This window comes from Sinocyclocheilus anshuiensis, unplaced genomic scaffold, assembly GCF_001515605.1.
Source record: "Sinocyclocheilus anshuiensis isolate Anshui unplaced genomic scaffold, SAMN03320099.WGS_v1.1 scaffold355, whole genome shotgun sequence".
Lineage (NCBI taxonomy): Eukaryota > Metazoa > Chordata > Actinopteri > Cypriniformes > Cyprinidae > Sinocyclocheilus > Sinocyclocheilus anshuiensis.
In genome coordinates, this window is record NW_015549571.1 from 880,395 (window position 1) to 901,429 (window position 21,035).

Consider the following 21,035-nt stretch of genomic DNA (forward strand, 5'->3'; position numbering starts at 1 on the left):
CAAGTAGCTTCGAAAGAGATGGGTTTTCAGCTGTCGCTTGAAAATTGTCAGGGATTCAGCATTCCGGATAGGGGTGGGAAGATCGTTCCACCAGCCAGGAGTGGTGAACGAGAATGTTCTGGAAAGTGATTTTGAGCCTCTCTGTGATGGTACCACGAGGCGTCACTCATTAGCGGATCTCAGACTTCTGGAGGGGATGTAGATTCGTAGTAGTGAGTGGAAGTAGGCGGGTGCTGAGTCTGTGGCTGTTCTATATGCAAGCATCAATGTCTTGAACTTGATTCGAGCCGCAACCGGTAGCCAGTGCAAGGAGATAAAGAGAGGTGTAACATGGGCTCTTTTGGGCTCGTTGAAGACCAGTCGTACCGCTGCAATATAGTATGATATAGTGACAATACGGAGCTCATCTTCACGGAGGAAAAACACCTCAGATTAATTCAGAGGTGCCATATGCAATTTAGTGCAGTAGCTGATATTCATATGGCCAAAAAGCCTTTGGATTTGTAAAAAACTATCAATGAGGCAACAGAAGGCATGTAGAATATTTTGTACAGCAGGCAATTTAGCCAAATTTTGATCATGATGATAATTTAGAGGCCTTAGAAATTCATGTATCAAATATGATATAATAGGCTTCATAAGGTTAAAGGTTCGACTAGACAGTCAAATCCTGGTATAATGGCACTATCTACACATATGTGACCCTGCAGCACAAAAGCAGTCTTAAGTCGCTGGGGTATATTTGTAGCAATACACTGTATGGGTCACAATTATCGATTTTTCTTTTATGCCAAAAATCATTAGGATATTTAAGTAAAGATCATGTTCCATGAAGATATTTTGTTAATTTCGTACTGTAAATATATCAAAACTTAATTTTTGATTAGTAATATGCATTGCTAAGAACTTCATTTGGACAACTTTAAAGATGATTTTCTCAATATTTAGATTTTTTTGCACCCTCAGATTCCAGATTTTCAAATAGTTGTATCTCGACCAAATATTGTCCTATCATTACAAACCATACATCAATGGAAAGCTTATTTATTCAGCTTTGAGATGGTGTATAAATCTAAATTTCAAAAAATGTACCCTTATGACTGGTTTTGTGGTCCAGGGTCACATATTCATATAGTCACTGTGCTACAAAATGTTTGGTTAGAAACACATTTACATATTCACTAGATATGTATGACTGTTATATTTTGTATTCTTCTAATAAAAAGCAACACAAAACTGTCATTTGAATAAACGAATGACCTTTTTTTCCTTTGCTTTCAGAGTGTTTTGGTACTTTACAGTTGTTTACCCGTCTGCCGGGTTATGAGGGGTCTGTGGTCGGCCTGAAGATGGGTGATCTCTCCGTTAATAGCTCCATCTTCAGCAGCAGGAATGGATCTGACCCCCCCTCCGTCCCACCCAGCATGTCAATCGACAAGCTCCTTCCAGCCCTGCTCGAGTGTTTTGGGATCATTCTCTGCGGATACGTCGCGGGCCGTACAAACATCATCCCAGCGACACATGCTAAAGGACTGGGCAGCTTTGTGTCCAAGTTTGCGCTTCCAGCTCTGCTTTTCAAAAACATGGTGCTGCTGGACTTTGGCGATGTAATCTGGCCTTTTTTCTTTAGTATTTTGGTGGCTAAAGTGACTGTGTTCTTCTTTGTGTGTGTCCTCACACTTTTGGTGGCGGACAGAGAGAGCCGTTTCTCCAAAGCTGGCCTCTTCTCCATATTTGCCACACAGAGCAATGACTTTGCTCTGGGGTTCCCTATAGGTAAGTAAAAAAAGGAGAAGCCATACGTAAAAAAAGTACTAAAGCATGTTCCATAGACATAAGGGAACTCCATATTACGGGTAACAGAACAAATCCAAAAATATAACTAAACCCACAAATCATGAAAAACTTGAATCTGTGATATTTTGACTGTCTACAGATATATTCTTTCGCTTTCATTTGCCCAAAGTTATCTTCAAGCATTATGAATTTGTAGGTTGCTGTACAACCTGTTAGTTTAGTTTGAGGTTCATTTTTCTTGAATGCATTTCCAGGGCTTGGCACATAGTACTAGTATGATTCACATAATACCGCACCTCAGTCGGCATGTGCCTAAACGTCAACGTTAAGAAGGGGTTAAATAATGTCAGTTGTTGTTTCAATATTGAAAAAAAAAAAAACGCTGAAACAACGTTAAGTGCTAAATGGTTGTAAAAAGATGAACGAAATACTTCTAAATCAGTGTTGAAAATGTAAATGTTGAAAAGATGTTGAAACAACATTGCGATATCAACATTGATTTGCAAAATTGAAACAACGCTGGGCAACGATTAATCGCGATTAATCACATACAAAATAAAAGTTTTTGTTTATATAATATGTGTGTACTGTGTATATTTATTATGTATATATAAACACACACATACAGTATATATTTTGAAAATATTTACATGTATATATTTATATTAATATAATTTATATTATATATAAATACAGTATATTTAATATATAAACATAACGTATTTTTCGGAAAAATATGCATGCGTGTGTATTTATATATACATGATAAATATACACAGTACACACATATATATTATGTACACAAAAACTTTTATTTTGCATGCGATTAATTGTGATTAATCGTTGCCCAGCACTAGATTCAACCATCCATGATATTGATGCCTCTGTGAATTAATGTAGAAATGTTGATATGTGGATATACTGTATGTTTTTTTTTTTCAAGCTATAAATACAGAGAATAAGACTTAAGGCTGCTTCAGACTAAGAATGATGTCTTTAACAATAACGGCAATATACTGCTGCAACTTAAAATGAAACATTGCAATAACTAATGATGTGCTGTTTCCACTTAAAAGCGTTCGTGCTGCCTTAAACTGTAAAGTTTAATCAACCTTTGATTTTTAATTAATCTCAACAAAAAAACGCTAAACAATTTGTGATTACTAATCTTAACAATCATGTTTACAGTGTATATTAGCATCCACACCAACACACAATAACGGTCTGTTTATTAGCATGTGCTGCAGTTCTGTTGTCTGCTGCTTTGCTCAAGCTCTTTACAGATATAGTTATAATACTTGCTGTGCATGGGCCTTTAAACTTAAAAAAAAAAAAAAATAGTATTGGATGATAGTGTAAGCTAAATGGTGTTCCATTAACCTTTAACCCAGAAATTGTGCAAACAAAAAGCCAAATGGAACTGAAACATGAATTTACGTGTACTTTGCTTCTCGTTTCCACCACATGCCATTATCTTCTGTCTTCGACACAAGAATCTTCATAGAAGAATGTCCAAGCTGCTCTTTTTGGTATAATAAAAGTGGAGCATTTGTGCATATTCAGCCATGGCTCTTAAAACAAACCAATGCTGTTTTGGTTTATAAAAAAGAACACCTTGGACATTGTGATAAACATCTCCTTTTGTGAAGAAAGAAAGTCATAAGGGTTCGGAACCAAATTAGTGTGAGTAAATAATGGCAAAATGTTAAGTTTTGTTTTTGTCTCTGCCTCCTCCACAGTTGAAGCTCTGTACCGCAACACTCATCCGGAGTATCTTCAGTACATCTACCTGGTTGCTCCCGTCTCCCTCATGGTCCTGAACCCGCTAGGCTTTGCGTTCTGTGAGGTGCAGAGGCGAAGGACTGGAGAACCTCAGCAGCAGAGTAAGCTGCAAGTGCTGGGTTTGGTGCTCCTTCAGGTGGTCAAGAACCCTGTTGTCTTTATGGTGGTGATCGGGGTCATTTCTCACTTCCTGCTGGGCCAGAAGATCCCGCCCTTCATGGAGGAGTTTGTAGATGGTCTGGCAAACTCATTTGGAGGAGCAGCGCTGTTTTATCTGGGTCTAACCATGGTGGGTCAGCTGAAAAAGCTTACCCGCTCCACTGTGGTGGCACTTATTCTCCTCATCACAGCAAAACTGTAAGTCTACCATGCAAATTGTTAGTAGTAAAAGTTGAAATATTCTGTCGAACACAGAATAAGAAGTTTAGCAGAATGTCCATGCTGCTCTTTTCCATTCAAACTGTTAAAGGGACAGTTCACCCAAAAATGAAAATCATTTGAAAATCATTTGTATTGTTCCAGAGCCTTATGAATTTCTTTCTTCTGTTGAGCACAAAAGAAGATATTTTGAAGAATGCTGGTAACCAAACAGTTGCTGGTAGATATTGACTTCCACAGAAGAAGAAAATTCATATAAGTTTGGAATAACTTGAGTAAATGATGACAAAATATTATTTTTTTTCTGTGAACTATCCCTTTAAGTTTCTAAATGGACCAAAAGAGCACCATAAAAATAGTCCATATGGCTTGTTATGCGATCTGGGGCTGGTCAATTATTGCAAAAATCATAATCACGATTATTTTGGTCAGTATTGTAATCACAATTATTTAACACAGTTATGAGTGGACTGCATGACCACAACTTTATATGAGTGATTTATTTAAAGATAGCAATATATATCAGATATATATTTTCTGTAAATAGGGTTACTATGACATCTACATTTTATATACCAGGGAAAATTCAATTGTCAACACCACAGCAGAATACTACACACTAAAAAATGCTGGGTTAAATACGATCCAGTGCTGGGTGAAATATGGACAAACCCAGCAAAATTTAACCCAACCGCTGGGTCAAAACAACCCAATTGCAGGGTTTGTCTATATTTCACCCAGCACTGGATTGTATTTAACCCAGCATTTTTTAGAGTGTAAGGTAACTCATCTACGTAAAAAAAAAATCCTCAAAATAATTGAAAATAATTACACAGTCAGTAATACAATAAAAACAAAAAAGGGAAAAGACAAATACAACAGAAAAAAAGATAAAAATGAAACAAACCGTGATTTAAGCTTTTCATGCAAGTCTAAATTGTTCGTGCTACAGAAATTGAATAATCGAATGTAAAATAAAACAGCATAGTCTTCACTTTAGGAATTAAACTTGCTTTGTTTCTTATTAAAGCTACAAAAGTCCTTCAGTCAGGAGCAGTAAGTGATTATGTCTTTGTATTTTGTTGTTTGATTAATATTAAGCACACAGTCGGCAGCAGGAATATTAGCCCGCTGTCACTTTAAGAGCTGCACGGATCCAATTTACATGTATGTTCACAATACAAATTCTATTTTTAAAAACATGAATAAATCTAATAAACTTTAATACAAACCAAGCACGTCCCATTTTGCGAGTCACGTTACATGATTTTACTGATTTGCACGTGAAATTGGGCTTTTATGGAGGAGCGAATGCGCACTGTTGGAAAGGGGTGGAATGGGGCACAATAATGTTTTATCTTGATTATTGTATTTTCATAATGGTTGAAGGCCGAAATCAAAATCGAAACTGTATTTCGATTAATTGCACAGCTCTAATTCCAAGTCTTCTGAAATCATATGATAGCTTTGTCTGAGGAATAGACCCACTTTTAGATGAACTGTACATCAGTAGCGCGTATCAGAATTACATTTATCTTCACCCACATTATTAAGAGTGATCTTTGCACGTTTTACTAAGGCGAGAAAACGAATTTAATGTTTTCTTGCCCTCGGGTTATTTGAATCTGTAAATATGCAGGTAGCAGCTTCCAGTGTATCTTGGCCACAGTACAGTGTTGGTCCAATGGGAATGTTTCTCAGAGCGTCAACAGAGTGAATCCATCTACTTTTAATGCACAAGCTTAGTTAGAGGACCGTAACACTGTCTGTGACAACTGATCTGTTTGACCTGCTCATGTTTGTCCTGTATATTTAGTTTACTCCCAAACTCTTTTTCTGTTCTTCTTACTTGTATTGATGAGTAAGATTAAACATAATGTTGTTGACAGTGCTAAAAATGGTTCCTGTAGTTCCTGTAGTTCTTGGTTTCCTTATGGTTTCATTGCATAATGCAGAACTCACTCTGTTCATCTGTGGCCTCTTTAGACTGGTGATGCCTCTGATCTGTAGAGGGATGGTTGAGGTTTTGGACTGTGGAAGCAGAAGCTCGATGAACCACACCAGTCTGTCAAACTACGCTTTCCTGTATGGAGTCTTCCCCACTGCACCTAGTGTGGCCATATATGCATCACATTACAACATGGAGCTGGAAGTGGTATGTGCATTGTGGAGATGTGTTTTGCACCTTTATTTATTTATTTATTTGTGACCCTGGAGCACAAAACCAGTCTTAAGTCGCTGGGGTATATTTGTAGCAATAGCCAAAAATACATTGTATGGGTCAAAATGATTGATTTTTCTTTTATGCCAAAAATCATTAGGATATTAAGTAAAGATCATGTTCCATGAAGATATTTTGTAAATGTCCTACCGTAAATATATCAAAACTTAATTTATGATTAGTAATATGCATTGCTAAGAACTTAATTTGGACAACTTTAAAGGCGATTTTCTCAATATTTTGATTTTTTTGCACCCTCAGATTCCAGATTTTCAAATAGCTGTATCTCGGCCAAATATTGTCCTATCCTAACAAACCATACATCAATGGAAAGCTTATTTATTCAGCAATCTCAATTTCGAAAAAGTTAGCCTTTTGACTGGTTTTGTGGTCCAGGTCCATTTATTTAAGAAAAAAAAATCAATAAATTGATCAAAAGTGACCGTAAAGTCTGTGAGCACTAAATCATCATATTAGAATGATTTCTGAAGGATCATGTGACACGGAAGACTGGGGTAATAATGCTGAAAATTCAGCTTTGCATAACAGGAATAAATTACATCTTAAAATATCTTAATATATAAATTGTGATAATTTTTCAAAAATATTACTGTATTCTTGGTAAACATAAAATACTTTTCTTTCTTTATTTTTAAAAGGGACAATACACATTAATTAACATGAGTAAACAAGTCTACTATGTAAATGGACTTAATGTTTTCTAAAACATTAAAACATTTTATAGACCTCAAACTTTTGATGTCATTCAATCCACATCCAGCTGAATTTTCGCAGTTAGGTTGTATGTGTCTCCGTATTAGAAATTATATTCTACATTTGCATAATTTTTTTTTTTTCCTGACACCACTCCCATGGCACACTTAATTCTGTTTTAACCGTATTTAATTAGTTACATTTTGATTGACTCGTGTAGTTTATCAAAGTACCGCCACGGTATTTTTGTGATGAGCACCTCTTATTTGTCCCGTTCAGGTGACCTCAGGGATGGTGATCGGCACGTTTCTGTCTGCTCCCATCATGTATGTGTCTGCCTGGCTGTTGACCATCCCGTGGATGGACTCGGATCCACTAGCATCAGCGCTGCAGCACGTCAGCTTCAACATCAGCATTATCAGCCTCTTTGCATTGGTGAGTGTTGAGGGTTTTCATTTCTCTTCCCTTCAGTCTTCTAATTTTGTCTGGTTTTGCTTCCTCTTAAAGACATGAATGGTTACAATGTGTTGATTTTGCTGTCGTCCCTCATGCTGGTGGTGAGAGCACATGTTTGTGCTACTTCTGCTCTCATGCAGGTGATTATTATGGGATGAAGGTAAATCCGTGTTATTACCAGTATTGCCGGAGATGCCATGGAAACCAGGCATTAAATGGATTTTAATGGACATGCTGTTTGAAATCTGAAATCATGTAAAATAATGTTTTTTGGGTAATTGAGAACAAGATTTAATGATACTGTGTCCAGATTTTTGTCTGGGTCTATAAATGTATTCAAAATACATCATTAATTTATTAAAACATTAAATGGATTAAAACTCTAGTAATATATTAGAAAATTTCTGACTTAAAATTAATTTAAAATTGTTGGAGAGTGGTACAGGGTGGTACAGTACAACTGTCCTGGTATCGTAATGAGTATCAAAAAGAAACATTCTTAAAAATAAAATAATTTTATCATAATCTTTTTACCATTTTAAGTTAGTTCAAGCAGTAAAATGTACAAAAAATGTAATAATTTAAATAATAATTATCGATATTTGTAAACATGTTGGAAAAATGTATACTTTTATACAATTATTTAAACGCTTTTGTAAAATAGGTAATAAATAACAATAATAAATAAGATGTGTGCACTCACATGTATTGAAGGTAAAAAAAAAAAAAAAAATAAAATAAAAAATAAAATTTTATTACGTGGTTATACCACGTGACAAACATAGTCGTTAAATTTGAACTTTTGTTGAAAAAGGCATAAATGTTTTTCAAAACCATAGGACACTAAAATGAATACGAAGAGTACATTTTTTGGTATTTTTTAAAGATTTTTCCTTTTCGTTGTCTTAAATGCCGTTATTTGTCATTTCAGATAAGATAAAGCCATATGAAGATTATTTAGGGAAAAATCTGATAAATCAAAACTGAAATAGAGTTCATTCAGCTATACGACAAAACGCTGATAAAATCAGCTCGTTATAAAAATCGACAATTTTTCTTTGGTTTTAACTTTTGACATCAAACATGCACACATTGAATAAACACACCAGAATGTCAGTAAAAGTGTTTACATGCGAAGTGAAATTGGGTTAAAGGGCAACAGTTAATGTGCACAGATCAGAAAAGAACTGCCGGTGTTTGCACGATCATGCATGTTATCAGGCTATTAAGCATAATCATTGTTAGATGCATGTAAACACTCATTTTTATTTTAAGTTGTTATGATCATTGAAATTCAAACACTTTGCAGGTTCAAACAGGTCCTGTGTTTGCATGTCTAGTGTAGATGTTGGTTGCAATGTTTCCAATCTCAGATTGTGTCATGCTGTTGTCAGATGCATCTGTTGACACGTCCTTCCTCTTTGCGTTCAGCTTGAGAAAAAAGCAAGAAACTGAAGTTTGGTTTAAGCTTATACAGTATATAACAATATTCAAGCATATACACGCGCACACACACACTCTATGAACCAGTTAAACTGGTTTTGAGAGGTTACTGTAGGTGTATGTTCACACTGCACCGGAGGGGATGGAAACACGTTGTGCTAAAAGTATTCAAACTCTGGCCTGCACTTCTCTGAAATGCTCTGTTCGTGTTTGTTCTTCCTGTCCCTGCAGGTGTGGAGTGTTGCAGTCATGCTACTGAGCAGAAAGTTTCACAGAATTCCTCACATTTTCACCATTAACCTCTTTGTGGCGCAGGTGAGCTTAAAATTAGTAGTTGCTTGGTTTTAGAGACACTGTTATACAAGCTTAAGGGATGCTCGAAGGGTTGGGTTAGGCACTAGTAGAAATAGTGGTGGGAGTTTCCGGTTAGAGAAACTGGAAAGAGAGCAGGTCCCAGTTAGAGGATTTATTTGGATTATTTCTGCATGTATGAAGTAGTACAGGCACTGTGTGCACGTGTGTGTGGTCTACAATGAACAGAGGAAGCAAAATACAATGTAAAAGTTGTTCATGTAAACAATATTATACTAACATAAAGAGTATGAACATTATACATAGCAGTAGCAATAATAATTCAAGTTATCCAAACAGCTGCATTCAAGTGTATCATTTCATTGATGCAAGACAAGGGTACAAGTCAGCTTACATATCTAAATAATACTGTGGAATATATGCAACTAGGCGCTATTAAAGGAGTTTCGACATTTGGCCTAACTAGGTCTGCATGCAATTTACCTGAACATATACATATTATTTAAATTATTATTTGAACTGGTACAGTTCACATATGACAATAACGGAGTATGTAAAATATTTAAGTTTGAACAGCTTGGAAGGTAAACAGATAACTTCTTAATCATTCACTCACAGGAACAACAAACATGCAATCCGTACTCTTGAACAAAAGAAAAAGAAATCAGTCTTTCTGCCTATAGACTGCCCCTGATACTTGTTCAACTCAACTCAACTCAACTTTTATTTATAAAGCACTTTCAAAACCATTAAAATGGACCAAATTGCTGTCCATAAATAATTCTAAAATTCATGCAAACATAAAATAACAACAAGACATAACATCTAGACTTATACAAGCATTAATAAAGTTATATACGTAAAGATACCTCTAGGAGGCATTGTTGGGCTTTCGTCCAACTGTACTTTTCCATTAATATCACAAATATGTTTCTGAACATTTCAATTAACATGAAAGTGCAGTCAAAATGCAACCTGATGATTTTTTTCACTGCACATTCTGCACAAACTAATACTGCCGTGTGTTTGTAGTTATTAGCCTGTGTTGGGATGATAGCGTGGAACTTCATGGCAGAGCAGGACAACTTCCTGGGTCAGGTGTTGACCTTTACTCTACTGTACGGCTCTCTCTACAGCACCTATATTTGGCCTGGTGAGTCATTCGAGTCTTTGAAAAATCACTGAACATCACCTGTTCCAAAACATCTGATTCAACACCATTAAACACTACCTGGTCCACACAACAGCGTTAAAAACTGTAAAAAAATAAAAATAAAATAAAATTGGGACACTTTTTACAAATTAAAAAATTATCTGTCAAAAAAAACCAAAACATAAAAAAAAAAACTGTGGACATGAAAAATGGAAAGTGGGCTTGTTTAGTTTAATCAGGTGTGGGTTTTGCGATGCAACTACGGCAGATCTAGATGACAAGAAATAAACTGTAAGCAACTAAACATTTCTTATGTAAGTACGTGGATTAATCCAAAGTTATGTCATGAAACTCTAGCTGCCGCAGGCTGATTCAAACTTAATCGGATTTAATTACATCATTAATCACATGACACAGCGGATTGGTTTCTTTCGCATCAGCAGCCAATGAGATCGCTGCTTAACATTCAAATACTTAGCTAGCGCTAGCTGTAGCAGTTGCAGCGCGCTTTGGTAACCCTCCACCTTCCCCAGCTCCACCTTATGGATCATGTGGTAATGTTATGTATGTTATATATGGGGGTTATTTCATATATGTGCAGCAGCAGTATTTCATACATGCTCACAGCAGCATATCTGTGGATGTGTTGGCAGTAGCAAGTCTCAGTACTTGCTGTGCCGCAGCAGATCTATTCCTTCAAGACCAAACTCAATAACATTGTCGTGTATATTACCATGCTAAACTCTCTGAGAATTGTTATGACAGAGCTATGGAAGAAAATCGATTGAGAGCCTGTTTTTTGTCAAAGTAACAGGCTTTTGGGGGTTGTGTTTGAATAATGTTATTCATTGTGTTGTGAAGGTCTGATCGCTCTGTCTCTGCTCCTCATGAGGAGACGTGAGGAGGTGAACTTCAGGCCAGGGCTCACTGTGATCACTGGCTGGGGGTGAGTGGCGCATTCAGGACAGTTACATAATGACCAACTGCGTTACTGTACGTGATGAACATGGCAGAATCGATCGATGCTCAATAATGTGCTGCATGCATACTGCAGTATAAACTGACTATGAGGTCTGAGATTGTTTGTCAATATATTAGTTAGATATTACAAATAAAATATAGTTTTACCATAATGTGAAACTACATTACCCACAATCCAGTCAGAGAAGTTGTTGTTGTGTTGTAATTAAAAACAGCCCCATAATATATATATATATATATATATATATACATATTTTCTAATCAATTATTTAATTACACAGGCTTTTACCATTGTCCTTCTGATTTTATTTCACAGTATCTTTGTAATATTGTGATTCGATTCAGATACTTCTGAAACCAAGGCTGCTAAAAAAGCAGGCAGTCACTGTTGTGCTCTATTAGACAACTGAAATAAGTCTTTCTAAGCCAAAAACACTGATATCTGCTGTTGTTTCTCTCTGTCTCTTGCAGTGTCCCGGTTCTGGCTGTCAGTGTCCTCCTCCTTACAGGGGAAAGATTGCCAAACACTATCGACTCTGCATTCTTTTATGGAAAGACGCAGGTACAAAACTGATGAAAGAAAGCCTTTCATGCTGTGCACAATTCCACATGCCCTCTTTAAGACTGTGTGCGCTGTTACTTTGCATCGGATCTGTTTGTTCAGATAACGTAGTCAGAGTTGGTTGATTAGTAATGGTGTAAAGGTAGCATGATAACAGGATACTTTCTTCTTGAGTTCAAATGTGCAGAATGGAAAGAGAAGTTTTGCCTCGGATCATGAAGTCAATGCATAAGATACTACTGTCCATGACTGAATACACAATCTGTCCTCATGAACAAAAGAAAGTCCATTCCACTTTTATAGTCAGACTAATACACAGTCTAATGTTATTGGATTTCAAACAACATATGAAAATGACTTGAATTGGTTGCGAAAATGCAAGAAAAAAAACCACAGATTTCATTACATTTTGTAGGTGTTCAGGCAACAAAAACTGGGCTATCAGTGTGAACTAGGCCTAAATATGACAACAACACTAGAACTATGTGTAGTTTTATGTAATTCAGCCCATCATATTCCATTATTTTTAACTGTAAGATGTTTTTTTTTTTTTTTTTTTCTTTTTTCTAAAGCATTTTTATAAACAACTATATTGTAAAGGTAAATGCATTCCACTTTTATAGTCAGACTAATACACAGTCTAATGTTATTGGATTTCAAACAACATATGAAAATGACTTGAATTGGTTGCGAAAATGCAAGAAAAAAAACCACAGATTTCATTACATTTTGTAGGTGTTCAGGCAACAAAAACTGGGCTATCAGTGTGAACTAGGCCTAAATATGACAACAACACTAGAACTATGTGTAGTTTTATGTAATTCAGCCCATCATATTCCATTATTTTTAACTGTAAGATGTTTTTTTTTTTTTTTTTTACTTGTTTTAATCTAGTGTTCCCCTGTTGTAGATCAAGTTGGTGTGTTACTTACAACGGACTTTGAAATAGTCCTCTTACAATGCATTTGCATGTTTGAGAGCAAAATGGTTTTGTGATGTTTAGTTCTTCAGGTCACCTAGTGTTCTCCTAAAAGCTGAAACAATTATGGGAAAATGGACCTGTATTCATCCTGAATGGATAAACCGTGGGTTTACTGTCAGTAATCATATAATGAGTGTATTTGTACTGAAATGTTGTGTGTTGTAGGTGACGTGCACGTCTGTGGTGTTATTCGTGAGCATTGTGCTGTGTGGCGTCTCGCTCACACTACTCAGCAGACGAACTCAAGACTATCACAGCCTTGAACGTGGATCACTGTCTGACAGCGAGGAGGACACACACACAGAGCAGCCCGGTGCTATAGGCAGCATCAACACAGGTGTGACACTCACTACTCCTCCTTTGTAAAACTATGGGTCCAGAATCAGGGGAATCTTAAGAAAGAAGTTAAAGGAATAGTTCACCCAAAAATGAAAATTTGATGTTTATGATTCTTAATGGGGTCAAAGCCGGAGCGTGACGTGTCGTCGTCTTCTTCTTGCTTTACAGCGGCTCGCAGACTTATAAGTGCATTACCGCCACCTATCTCTCAAATGGACCATTGACACTCCTAATTGAGATTGTAGATAGTGTCAATGGTCCATTTGAGAGATAGGTGGCGGTAATGCACTTATAAGTCTGCGCTCTGCGCTCTGGACAGTTCAGACATTACGGTGAAAATCAGAGGTAAAAAACGATATAAATACTGTTCGGTTTCTGGCACAAACCGATCGTTTCGTGTCTTTACACATCAATGTATCGTCACGAGCTGCAGGGTTTAATTTGGTTTTGTTTGTGTATGTTTTTGACTCTCAAAGCCGTGATTCCCATTCACTTGCATTATAAGACTGACAGACTGCAACGGTTTGAGTTAAAAATCTTCGTTTGTGTTCTACTGAAGAAACAAAGTCACCTACATCTTGGATGCGCTGGGGGGAAGCAGATAAACATCACATTTTCATTTTTGGGTGAACTATCCCTTTAAGGTATTTCCGAAGATAGATTCTAAGACGTTCACAAGAATGCTCCTAAGTGCAATTCTCAAAAGAACATTTTCTTAGCCTTTTTTCTTTTTTTTAAGAAGTAAATGGAAGGCAGTAGTTTTAATGTGGCGTGTTGCTTTTGTGCTCTAACTTTCTTGTGCTCTCTCATCTGTTTTTGTTTGCGTATTTCGAATTCAGCAGAAACTTGCTGATTGCTGACACTTATCGTGTCCCTTCAGAGTGTTCATGCACATCCTTAGTAATAGTAATATGTATTATATGTATCGTAATATTAATAGTTTTTTACTATTTGAAACAACCCAATGAATTCATTAATCATCATCTTACCTTTGGGTATTTAAGACAAGTTAGAGGTTATCCTGACTTTAAGAGGTTATATGTGATGATTTTTAAGAACATTCTTTTCAGGAATTCCGATTAATCTTCAAGTTTTGTCTTTAGAACAATCTTAAGAAAACATATGAACATTCTTGAGAAATGTTTTGGGAATAAAGTTGGAAAATAATTGTAGTTAAGAAAGATTTTGTGAAGCTGACCCTTGAATACATAATAGCATACTGTTTATCCCATGCTGTACAGTATATGTTTTATACTGCCCACTTATTATATAAAAACGCATTATGGTTCTATGGCATGTGACCCTGGACCACAAAACCAGTCTTAAGTGTCAATTTTTCAAAATTGAGATTTATACATCATCTAAAAGCTGAATAAATAAGCTTTCCATTGATGTATGGTTTGTTAGGATAGGACAATATTTGGCCGAGATACAACTATTTGAAAATCTGGAATCTGAATGTGCAAAAAAAATAAAATATTGAGAAAATCGCCTTTAAAGTTGTCCAAATGAAGTCCTTAGCAATGCATATTACTAATCAAAAATTAAGTTTTGATATATTTACGGTAGAACATTTACAAAATATCTTCATGGAACATGATCTTTACTTAATATCCTAATGATTTTTGGCATAAAAGAAAAATCTTTGACCCATACAATGTATTGTTGGCTATTGCTACAAATATACCCCAGCGACTTAAGACTGGTTTTGTGCTCCAGGGTCACATATGTAGTACTGTATTTTATAATGAAATGATGTTTCGAACAGTATGTTACATGATCTCATGATCACATAGTTCAGCAATTGGTGCCCAGATATCATCTCAGAAATAAAAATCCTTCTCTGCATTCTGAAGGTAATTTTCTAGGAACATTTGAGTTATGGAGATAAGACAGTCATCACGTTAGAAATGGAAGTCAAGCGTGCTGCATTGTGGGATACAGTTATCCACACACTGTGTTCTGGTTCTAAGCAGCTCATTTTAGATTCATCTAGTTGTTTCATAAATACAGAAAATGTTCATAGTGAGCAGCACAGAGTACATACTACTTTGAGAATGAAAATAGTATATGCCATTCAGAGAGCCTGTGAGAGAATTTGACTGATGTTTGTGTGTGTTTGTCAGACTGTCAGGCGTGCGAGTGTGCGTGTGGCCGTCTGCAGTCCGTGCCTGACATGACAAGCACCAACGAGGAAGCATCCATCCAAACAGGTTCTCTCTTTCTTTCAGTTCCTGTTCACTCACTCTAGATCAGGGGTGCCCAGCCCTGCTCCTGGCGATCGACTGTCCTGCAAAGTTTAGCTTCAACTCTAATCAAAGACACCTGCATTTAATTTTTAAGTGGTCCTGAAGACGCTAATTAGTTGCTTCAGGTGTGTTTGATTAGGGTTGGCGCTGAACTTTGCAGGACAGTCCATCGCCAGGAGCAGGGTTGGGCACCCCTGCTCTAGATAGATAGGAGATGGCATCACTGTATCTAGAGCTCAACAGAGCATTCAGCAGATGTATGGATAAGTACGTTTTCCTAATAGACCTGCATTGAATGAAACCAAATTGAAACTGGCCAATCCAGTGAATAGTTCTTCCTCGTAATTGCTCATAGCAACATTTTAAACACTCTCTTTGGTTTCCTGGTAAGCTGATTGTCAAGAATTACTTTCAAAGAATCTAGAAGATTGATCCAGCCAACTTTATGAAATTAATATTTAGTTCACATGCTCACTACATCTGAAAACAGGCACCACAGTTCTCAGCTTGTCTAATCATGTTCTCAATCATTATACACAGAATCTAACAGTGTGGTTACAGCATCTCTTTCTGCTCTTTGTGCATATTTTCAGAACTCTGAAAATTGTGCGACGAAGTGCAGATGTGAAGTCCGTTTCAGTCTTGAACATCAGCATGTCTGAAATATCATCTGCAACGCACAGCATCAGTTATGCTAATGAAGAACGAAAAGCGTTTTTGATATTGATATGTTCCTCATATGTGGGCCACTTTTTTGATACTTTAAAGACCTTTTGAGCATGACAGACAAGGTCAACTGTACTTTATTATATGAATGATATTATACGTATGGAAAAGTTGCTTGAAAATTTGTGTAAACTTTAAATGAAATTGGGTGCCTGTTATGATAGAATTTTCATTAGGACACAAACTCTTTCTTTAATGACTTCTGCTTCGATAAAACATCACTGAAAATCAATGGAATACATTTTGAAAGGCACAAATGTATTTTAAAATATGCATAATCTTGAATGCTGTTTTTAGGTCAGTGTAGCCAGCAGTGTACATCCACAAGCTGTCTGCTGGTCGAAGAGGAACAGAAAGTGGCAGACAGACAGAACACAGATATACAGTCGACGAGACATGTGCTTGTGTGTCTGTTACTGACCGTCAGTCTGCTCGCTGTGAGTACAGTCAATTAGCATGCACATGCAATTATACTCTGACATTATAAAAAGTATGGTAAGGTATTACCATAAAAATGTATGAGGGTCGATAATGTGATAACTCTTTGTTTTTGTCCAGATCTATTAATTTATTCAAATATGAATTAAAATTACAGTACATAGAGTACCTCTTTTATGATGAACATGATGTTTTTGTGCCACATAAATAGTGATAAAAGTGTGACCAAAAAGGTTTTTGCTTGCTTTGCATATGACACCACATTAGCTCATGTCAGTACGCATGCCACTCTTATCTATGGGTGGGGTTTCACTGTTCTTCAGAGTCTAGTCATTCTTCTGTGAATTAACTGTGTGTGTGTGTGTGTGTGTGTGTGTGTAGAATCTGTCCAGCTGTCTGTGGTGGCTCTTTAATAAAGATCCAGGGCGGCTGTATCTGGAGCTGCAGTTCTTCTGTGTTGTGGCCAACTTTGGGCAGGTAAATCTGTGTGCCTGTCACATGCGTTGTGCTGAAGTCCAACTATAACTGAAACGCATGTCTCTTATTGTCTTTTTCCTCTGCAGGGTCTCATTTCATTTGCCTTTTTTGGCCTCGACAAGCATTTGATTATTTCTCCGTTCAAAAAGAGGTAACTAAACGAAACTCTAAGCTTAAGCTTTATTAAAGGGGTCATATGATGATGAATCATATGCAATCTTTTGAGAAATTATGAAAGCATACTTTTATTTTCTGAAATTACAACTTCCAATTCCAATCTCCAGTCCAAGAAGTGCATTTATTGAGATTAAGCTGAAAAATGGCTTGTGTCATACGCCTTCCACAATTTAGAGCAGATTAATTCATTTGAATGCATTAACAACACGTGACAATCCACGTTTACACATTAGTGATGAAAAATGCATGCAATTCGTCTTCAAACTTGCCAAAAAAATGGGACAGTTCTAGGTTCAGTGGATATTCCACGATTAGTTTATGGGCCAAAATGTCCATCTCTAATATTTGAAATTCTTGCATTGCACTCTGCATTGCACTCCATTATGCAGCACTCTGTTTGTTGTTAGGATGACAAAAAGTTACTTTTTTAGGCTGTTTTGCCTCACGGGTCCAACAGTGCTCGTCAGAATGATTGAGATGGCCAATCAAGTCAAAGTAGGTTTGCTAATAGCACATTATAAATGCATTGCATATCCTCTTTTTACCTACCCGGCGCTGCCAAGTCACGGTTAGGTAATACAGGAAAAGCTGTATATAGAATATATCTTTAAATGGCAGAGAATAACTAATGATAATAGTAAAATGTGTGTTGTTTCTGGCTGTGTGTAGCACCTGCTGCTCTGCAGACACTTCCCAGCATTACAGTGGCTGGAGCGAAGAACAAGATCCCCGACCTCTTAATAGTTCGAGTGGCACATTTTCAGTTAGGATTGCTTTGTGATCCTGTTACAGTGTAATGCAGCTTTGCAAAAAAAGGCTGTTTAAGGATGGAGCATTTAAAAACCCACAGCTTTCACAGTGCAGCAAAATGCTGTCTCTGATTGTACATTCAAGTATGGCATTTTCATGAGTCTTTTAACGGCACAGCTGCCTGTTTAATTTTAAGGGTCAGAGAGAGGGTAGAACATTGGCATAAAAAAAACTTTATTGACATTTGTGTAAGTGGTGGGGAAAATTAATAAATAATTAAATGGGCTGTAGCTTTTGTAGTCAAATTACTGGTTTAATGTCATTGTAATGTTAAAGTTTCTTCCAAAAACAGTTTTGAAAAATGTTTTTGTGGCTTTTCTTCAATAAATGGTCTGGATAGAGGAAGGAGCTTTTATTTATACAGAGGTAGAAAAAATAGTATTAAATAGTTTTTAATAGTTCACCCAAAAATGAAAAATTGCTGAAAATGTGCTCATCCTCAGGCCGTCCAAGATGTAGATGAGTTTGTTTCTTCATCAGATTTGGAGAAATGTAGCATTGCATCACTTGCTCAGCAATGGATGCTCTGCAGTGAATGGGTGCCGTCAGAATGAGAGTCCAAACAGCTGATAAAAACATCACAATAATCCACAAGTAATCCACACCACTCCAGTCCATCAGTTAATGACTTTTTCACTGGAGGAAGCATTAATATGGATTATGGACTGGTATTTTGGCCAGAAGAGACGGTTTGAAGTTAAAAAAAACTTTGATGATGAATTTATCATAAACACGCAGTTTTTCCACTTCACTTATACTCATCACAAAAATATCACAATACTTGTGGATTATTGTGATGTTTTTATCAGCTGTTTGGACTCTCATTCTGACGGCACCCATTCACTGCAGAGCATCCATTGCTGAGCAAGTGATGCAATGCTACATTTCTCCAAATCTGATGAAGAAACAAACTCATCTACATCTTGGATGGCCTGAGGGTGAGCATGTGAGGAAACTATTCCTTTAATGTGAATTTATAAAAGTATATAACACATAATAATAAACATAAACTGATTCGGTGGCCTTCTGTATGTTGATAAAGGTTAGTGAGCCTGTGGCAGGGTTGGGGTCAGGAGGTCACAGGCTCTGCAGCGTCCGAGGAGATCAGACTGACCTGTACTCAGTTCCTCACATATCACAAGGAGCAGTGTGTCAGAGACATCATTCACAAGAAAAGGTGAGAGAACCTCCACTGCTCTCCGTTTTTTTTGCACTGAATTATCTGAATTAACCATTCATTTGCATGCATTTATTTTTTAAATGATGCATGTTACATCATGTTTGCATGTTAAAACATATTTGCATGAATATTTTTTTTTTTGGATTTATTTTTCCCAAACCTCTTCCTTTGCTTTCTAATCATCTGTCATTTCCTGTCTATCTGCCGCTTGCTACCCTCGCCTGCCTGTCTCTCTGTATCTTGTCTGTCTGGTCTGGTTTGGGTGCAGTCGGTGACGCATGCTCTGCTGTGCAGGTGTGGACAGAGAAGCACCACAGAGGCATTTCTGGGCAGTGATATGGTGCGCTGGCTGCAGAGCGTGGGATTGGCCAGTGACTCGGGGGAGGCTCTGGCGTACGGCTGGCGTCTGCTGGAGGGAGGAGTCATTCAACACATCACTCTGGAGCACGGCTTCCAGGATGAAGCTCTGCACTACCGCTTCACGTAGACGAGCGAATCGCTTCTATGGCTGGCAGATGCACATTTTAGCCGATGACACAGCGCACATTTCAGTGAATTATTTATTCTACCGATACTACTAGCAATAACCAGATGTGAAAGTAGTTGGTTAAAATGAGGTCTTGAACACTTTAGCTACCTCACACATACCGGATGGCAAAGGAGTGACTGGAAATCCTGCTCATCTCTCTTAGTGTTTTTTATTATTATTTTGACATCATTATTATTGTTGAACTGCCTGACATAATCATTTCACAATTTTATTTATCCATAACAGATAGAATTGAGTTGAAATATTCATTAGCTTCACATAATTGATTGGAAGGAAGTGGTTGCGTTTCCTCTCACATTCACATTATATTTTGGGGGTTATTCATCAGCTGTTTAACACTGGTGTTGTTTATCAGCTGTAACAACAATATTGAGTTGGTCACTGAAACCAGAATTCCATGAAACAATAATAAAGCTCATTGTGGTGTGGGATTTACTGAGTGTTGATCCTTTTTTAAATAGATCTACTTTAACAGAGCGGTGAGTTAGTAGGTCCTGGAAACCTAATGTTCACACAATCAAACATTTCTCAAAGTGAATCCATGTGGGATTAATGAGTTAGCTTTAAGTGTTTGTTGAGTGCATAGGATATCTGTGCATCATAAAGACATTCTCTAATTAAAACTGACATGGAAATGGATTTCTTGACACATGGACATAAGGCATGATGGACACAATTTAAACTTCCCATTTAAGATCTTTGACATAAACTCTAAAACGGTAAAAACATACCATTAGTTAACTTAAGTAACATTTAGAACAATGAGACTAAACCATTAACAAGTTCAAATATATTCTGTACAATCATTTCAAAAGATATCCAAACATACAGGAAGTGCCTAAATGATTGTGCAAATGATTCTCCAACTAGCTCTTGGCAACAGTATAAGGGTGTTTATTCAACTTTGGGAACTTTTATGTCCGAGGGGTTGAGTGGTTTTGAAATATGAAGCTGTATGAAGGTCATTAAAACTGTCTGGGATTTTAAGTTAACCATGCCTTTATTTATATTTGTTAATTTTAAGATGTTTATATATAGATTTTAGTTTTACACTTGTCTTAGAAAAAAAAAAAAAAAGATTTAAGATTTATTTTGTAACACTTTACAATTTGTTAAAATAGGTTAACTACATTTATAAAACGGATAGTTCCGGTCCTTGATTCTGATTGGCTGAGCCACGTTCGAAGCTGTTGTAAATTACTCTACAAACACACACCTTTGTTACTTCTGTGTGTTGCTGTTATAAATTCACTGTAAACCACGGCTGCACGATTGCTTTATTTTTAGTTAAATTGAACATTTACAACT

At 36.7% G+C, this 21,035-nt stretch overlaps 1 protein-coding gene across 2 annotated transcripts in view; it reads left to right on the forward strand.

Moving 5' to 3' along the window:
• LOC107657393 (integral membrane protein GPR155-like) overlaps positions 1 to 20,786 on the forward strand; it is a 25,033-nt gene extending 4,247 nt beyond the window's left edge. Inside the window, exons 3-17 of one of the 2 annotated variants that reach the window (XM_016445442.1) lie at positions 1,282 to 1,776; positions 3,537 to 3,936; positions 5,944 to 6,112; positions 7,172 to 7,327; positions 9,023 to 9,106; positions 10,136 to 10,256; positions 11,118 to 11,202; positions 11,709 to 11,799; positions 12,947 to 13,118; positions 15,247 to 15,333; positions 16,393 to 16,532; positions 16,915 to 17,010; positions 17,097 to 17,161; positions 19,040 to 19,174; positions 19,472 to 20,786. In XM_016445442.1, coding sequence (XP_016300928.1) covers positions 1,350 to 1,776; positions 3,537 to 3,936; positions 5,944 to 6,112; positions 7,172 to 7,327; positions 9,023 to 9,106; positions 10,136 to 10,256; positions 11,118 to 11,202; positions 11,709 to 11,799; positions 12,947 to 13,118; positions 15,247 to 15,333; positions 16,393 to 16,532; positions 16,915 to 17,010; positions 17,097 to 17,161; positions 19,040 to 19,174; positions 19,472 to 19,664 — 2,421 coding nt within the window. In that variant the 5' untranslated portion in view covers positions 1,282 to 1,349 and the 3' untranslated portion in view covers positions 19,665 to 20,786. Of the gene's footprint in view, positions 1 to 1,281; positions 1,777 to 3,536; positions 3,937 to 5,943; positions 6,113 to 7,171; positions 7,328 to 9,022; positions 9,107 to 10,135; positions 10,257 to 11,117; positions 11,203 to 11,708; positions 11,800 to 12,946; positions 13,119 to 15,246; positions 15,334 to 16,392; positions 16,533 to 16,914; positions 17,011 to 17,096; positions 17,162 to 19,039; positions 19,175 to 19,445 lie in introns of both variants that reach the window. The other variant, XM_016445443.1, reaches the window with a different exon arrangement.
• Positions 20,787 to 21,035: the final 249 nt, after the last annotated feature.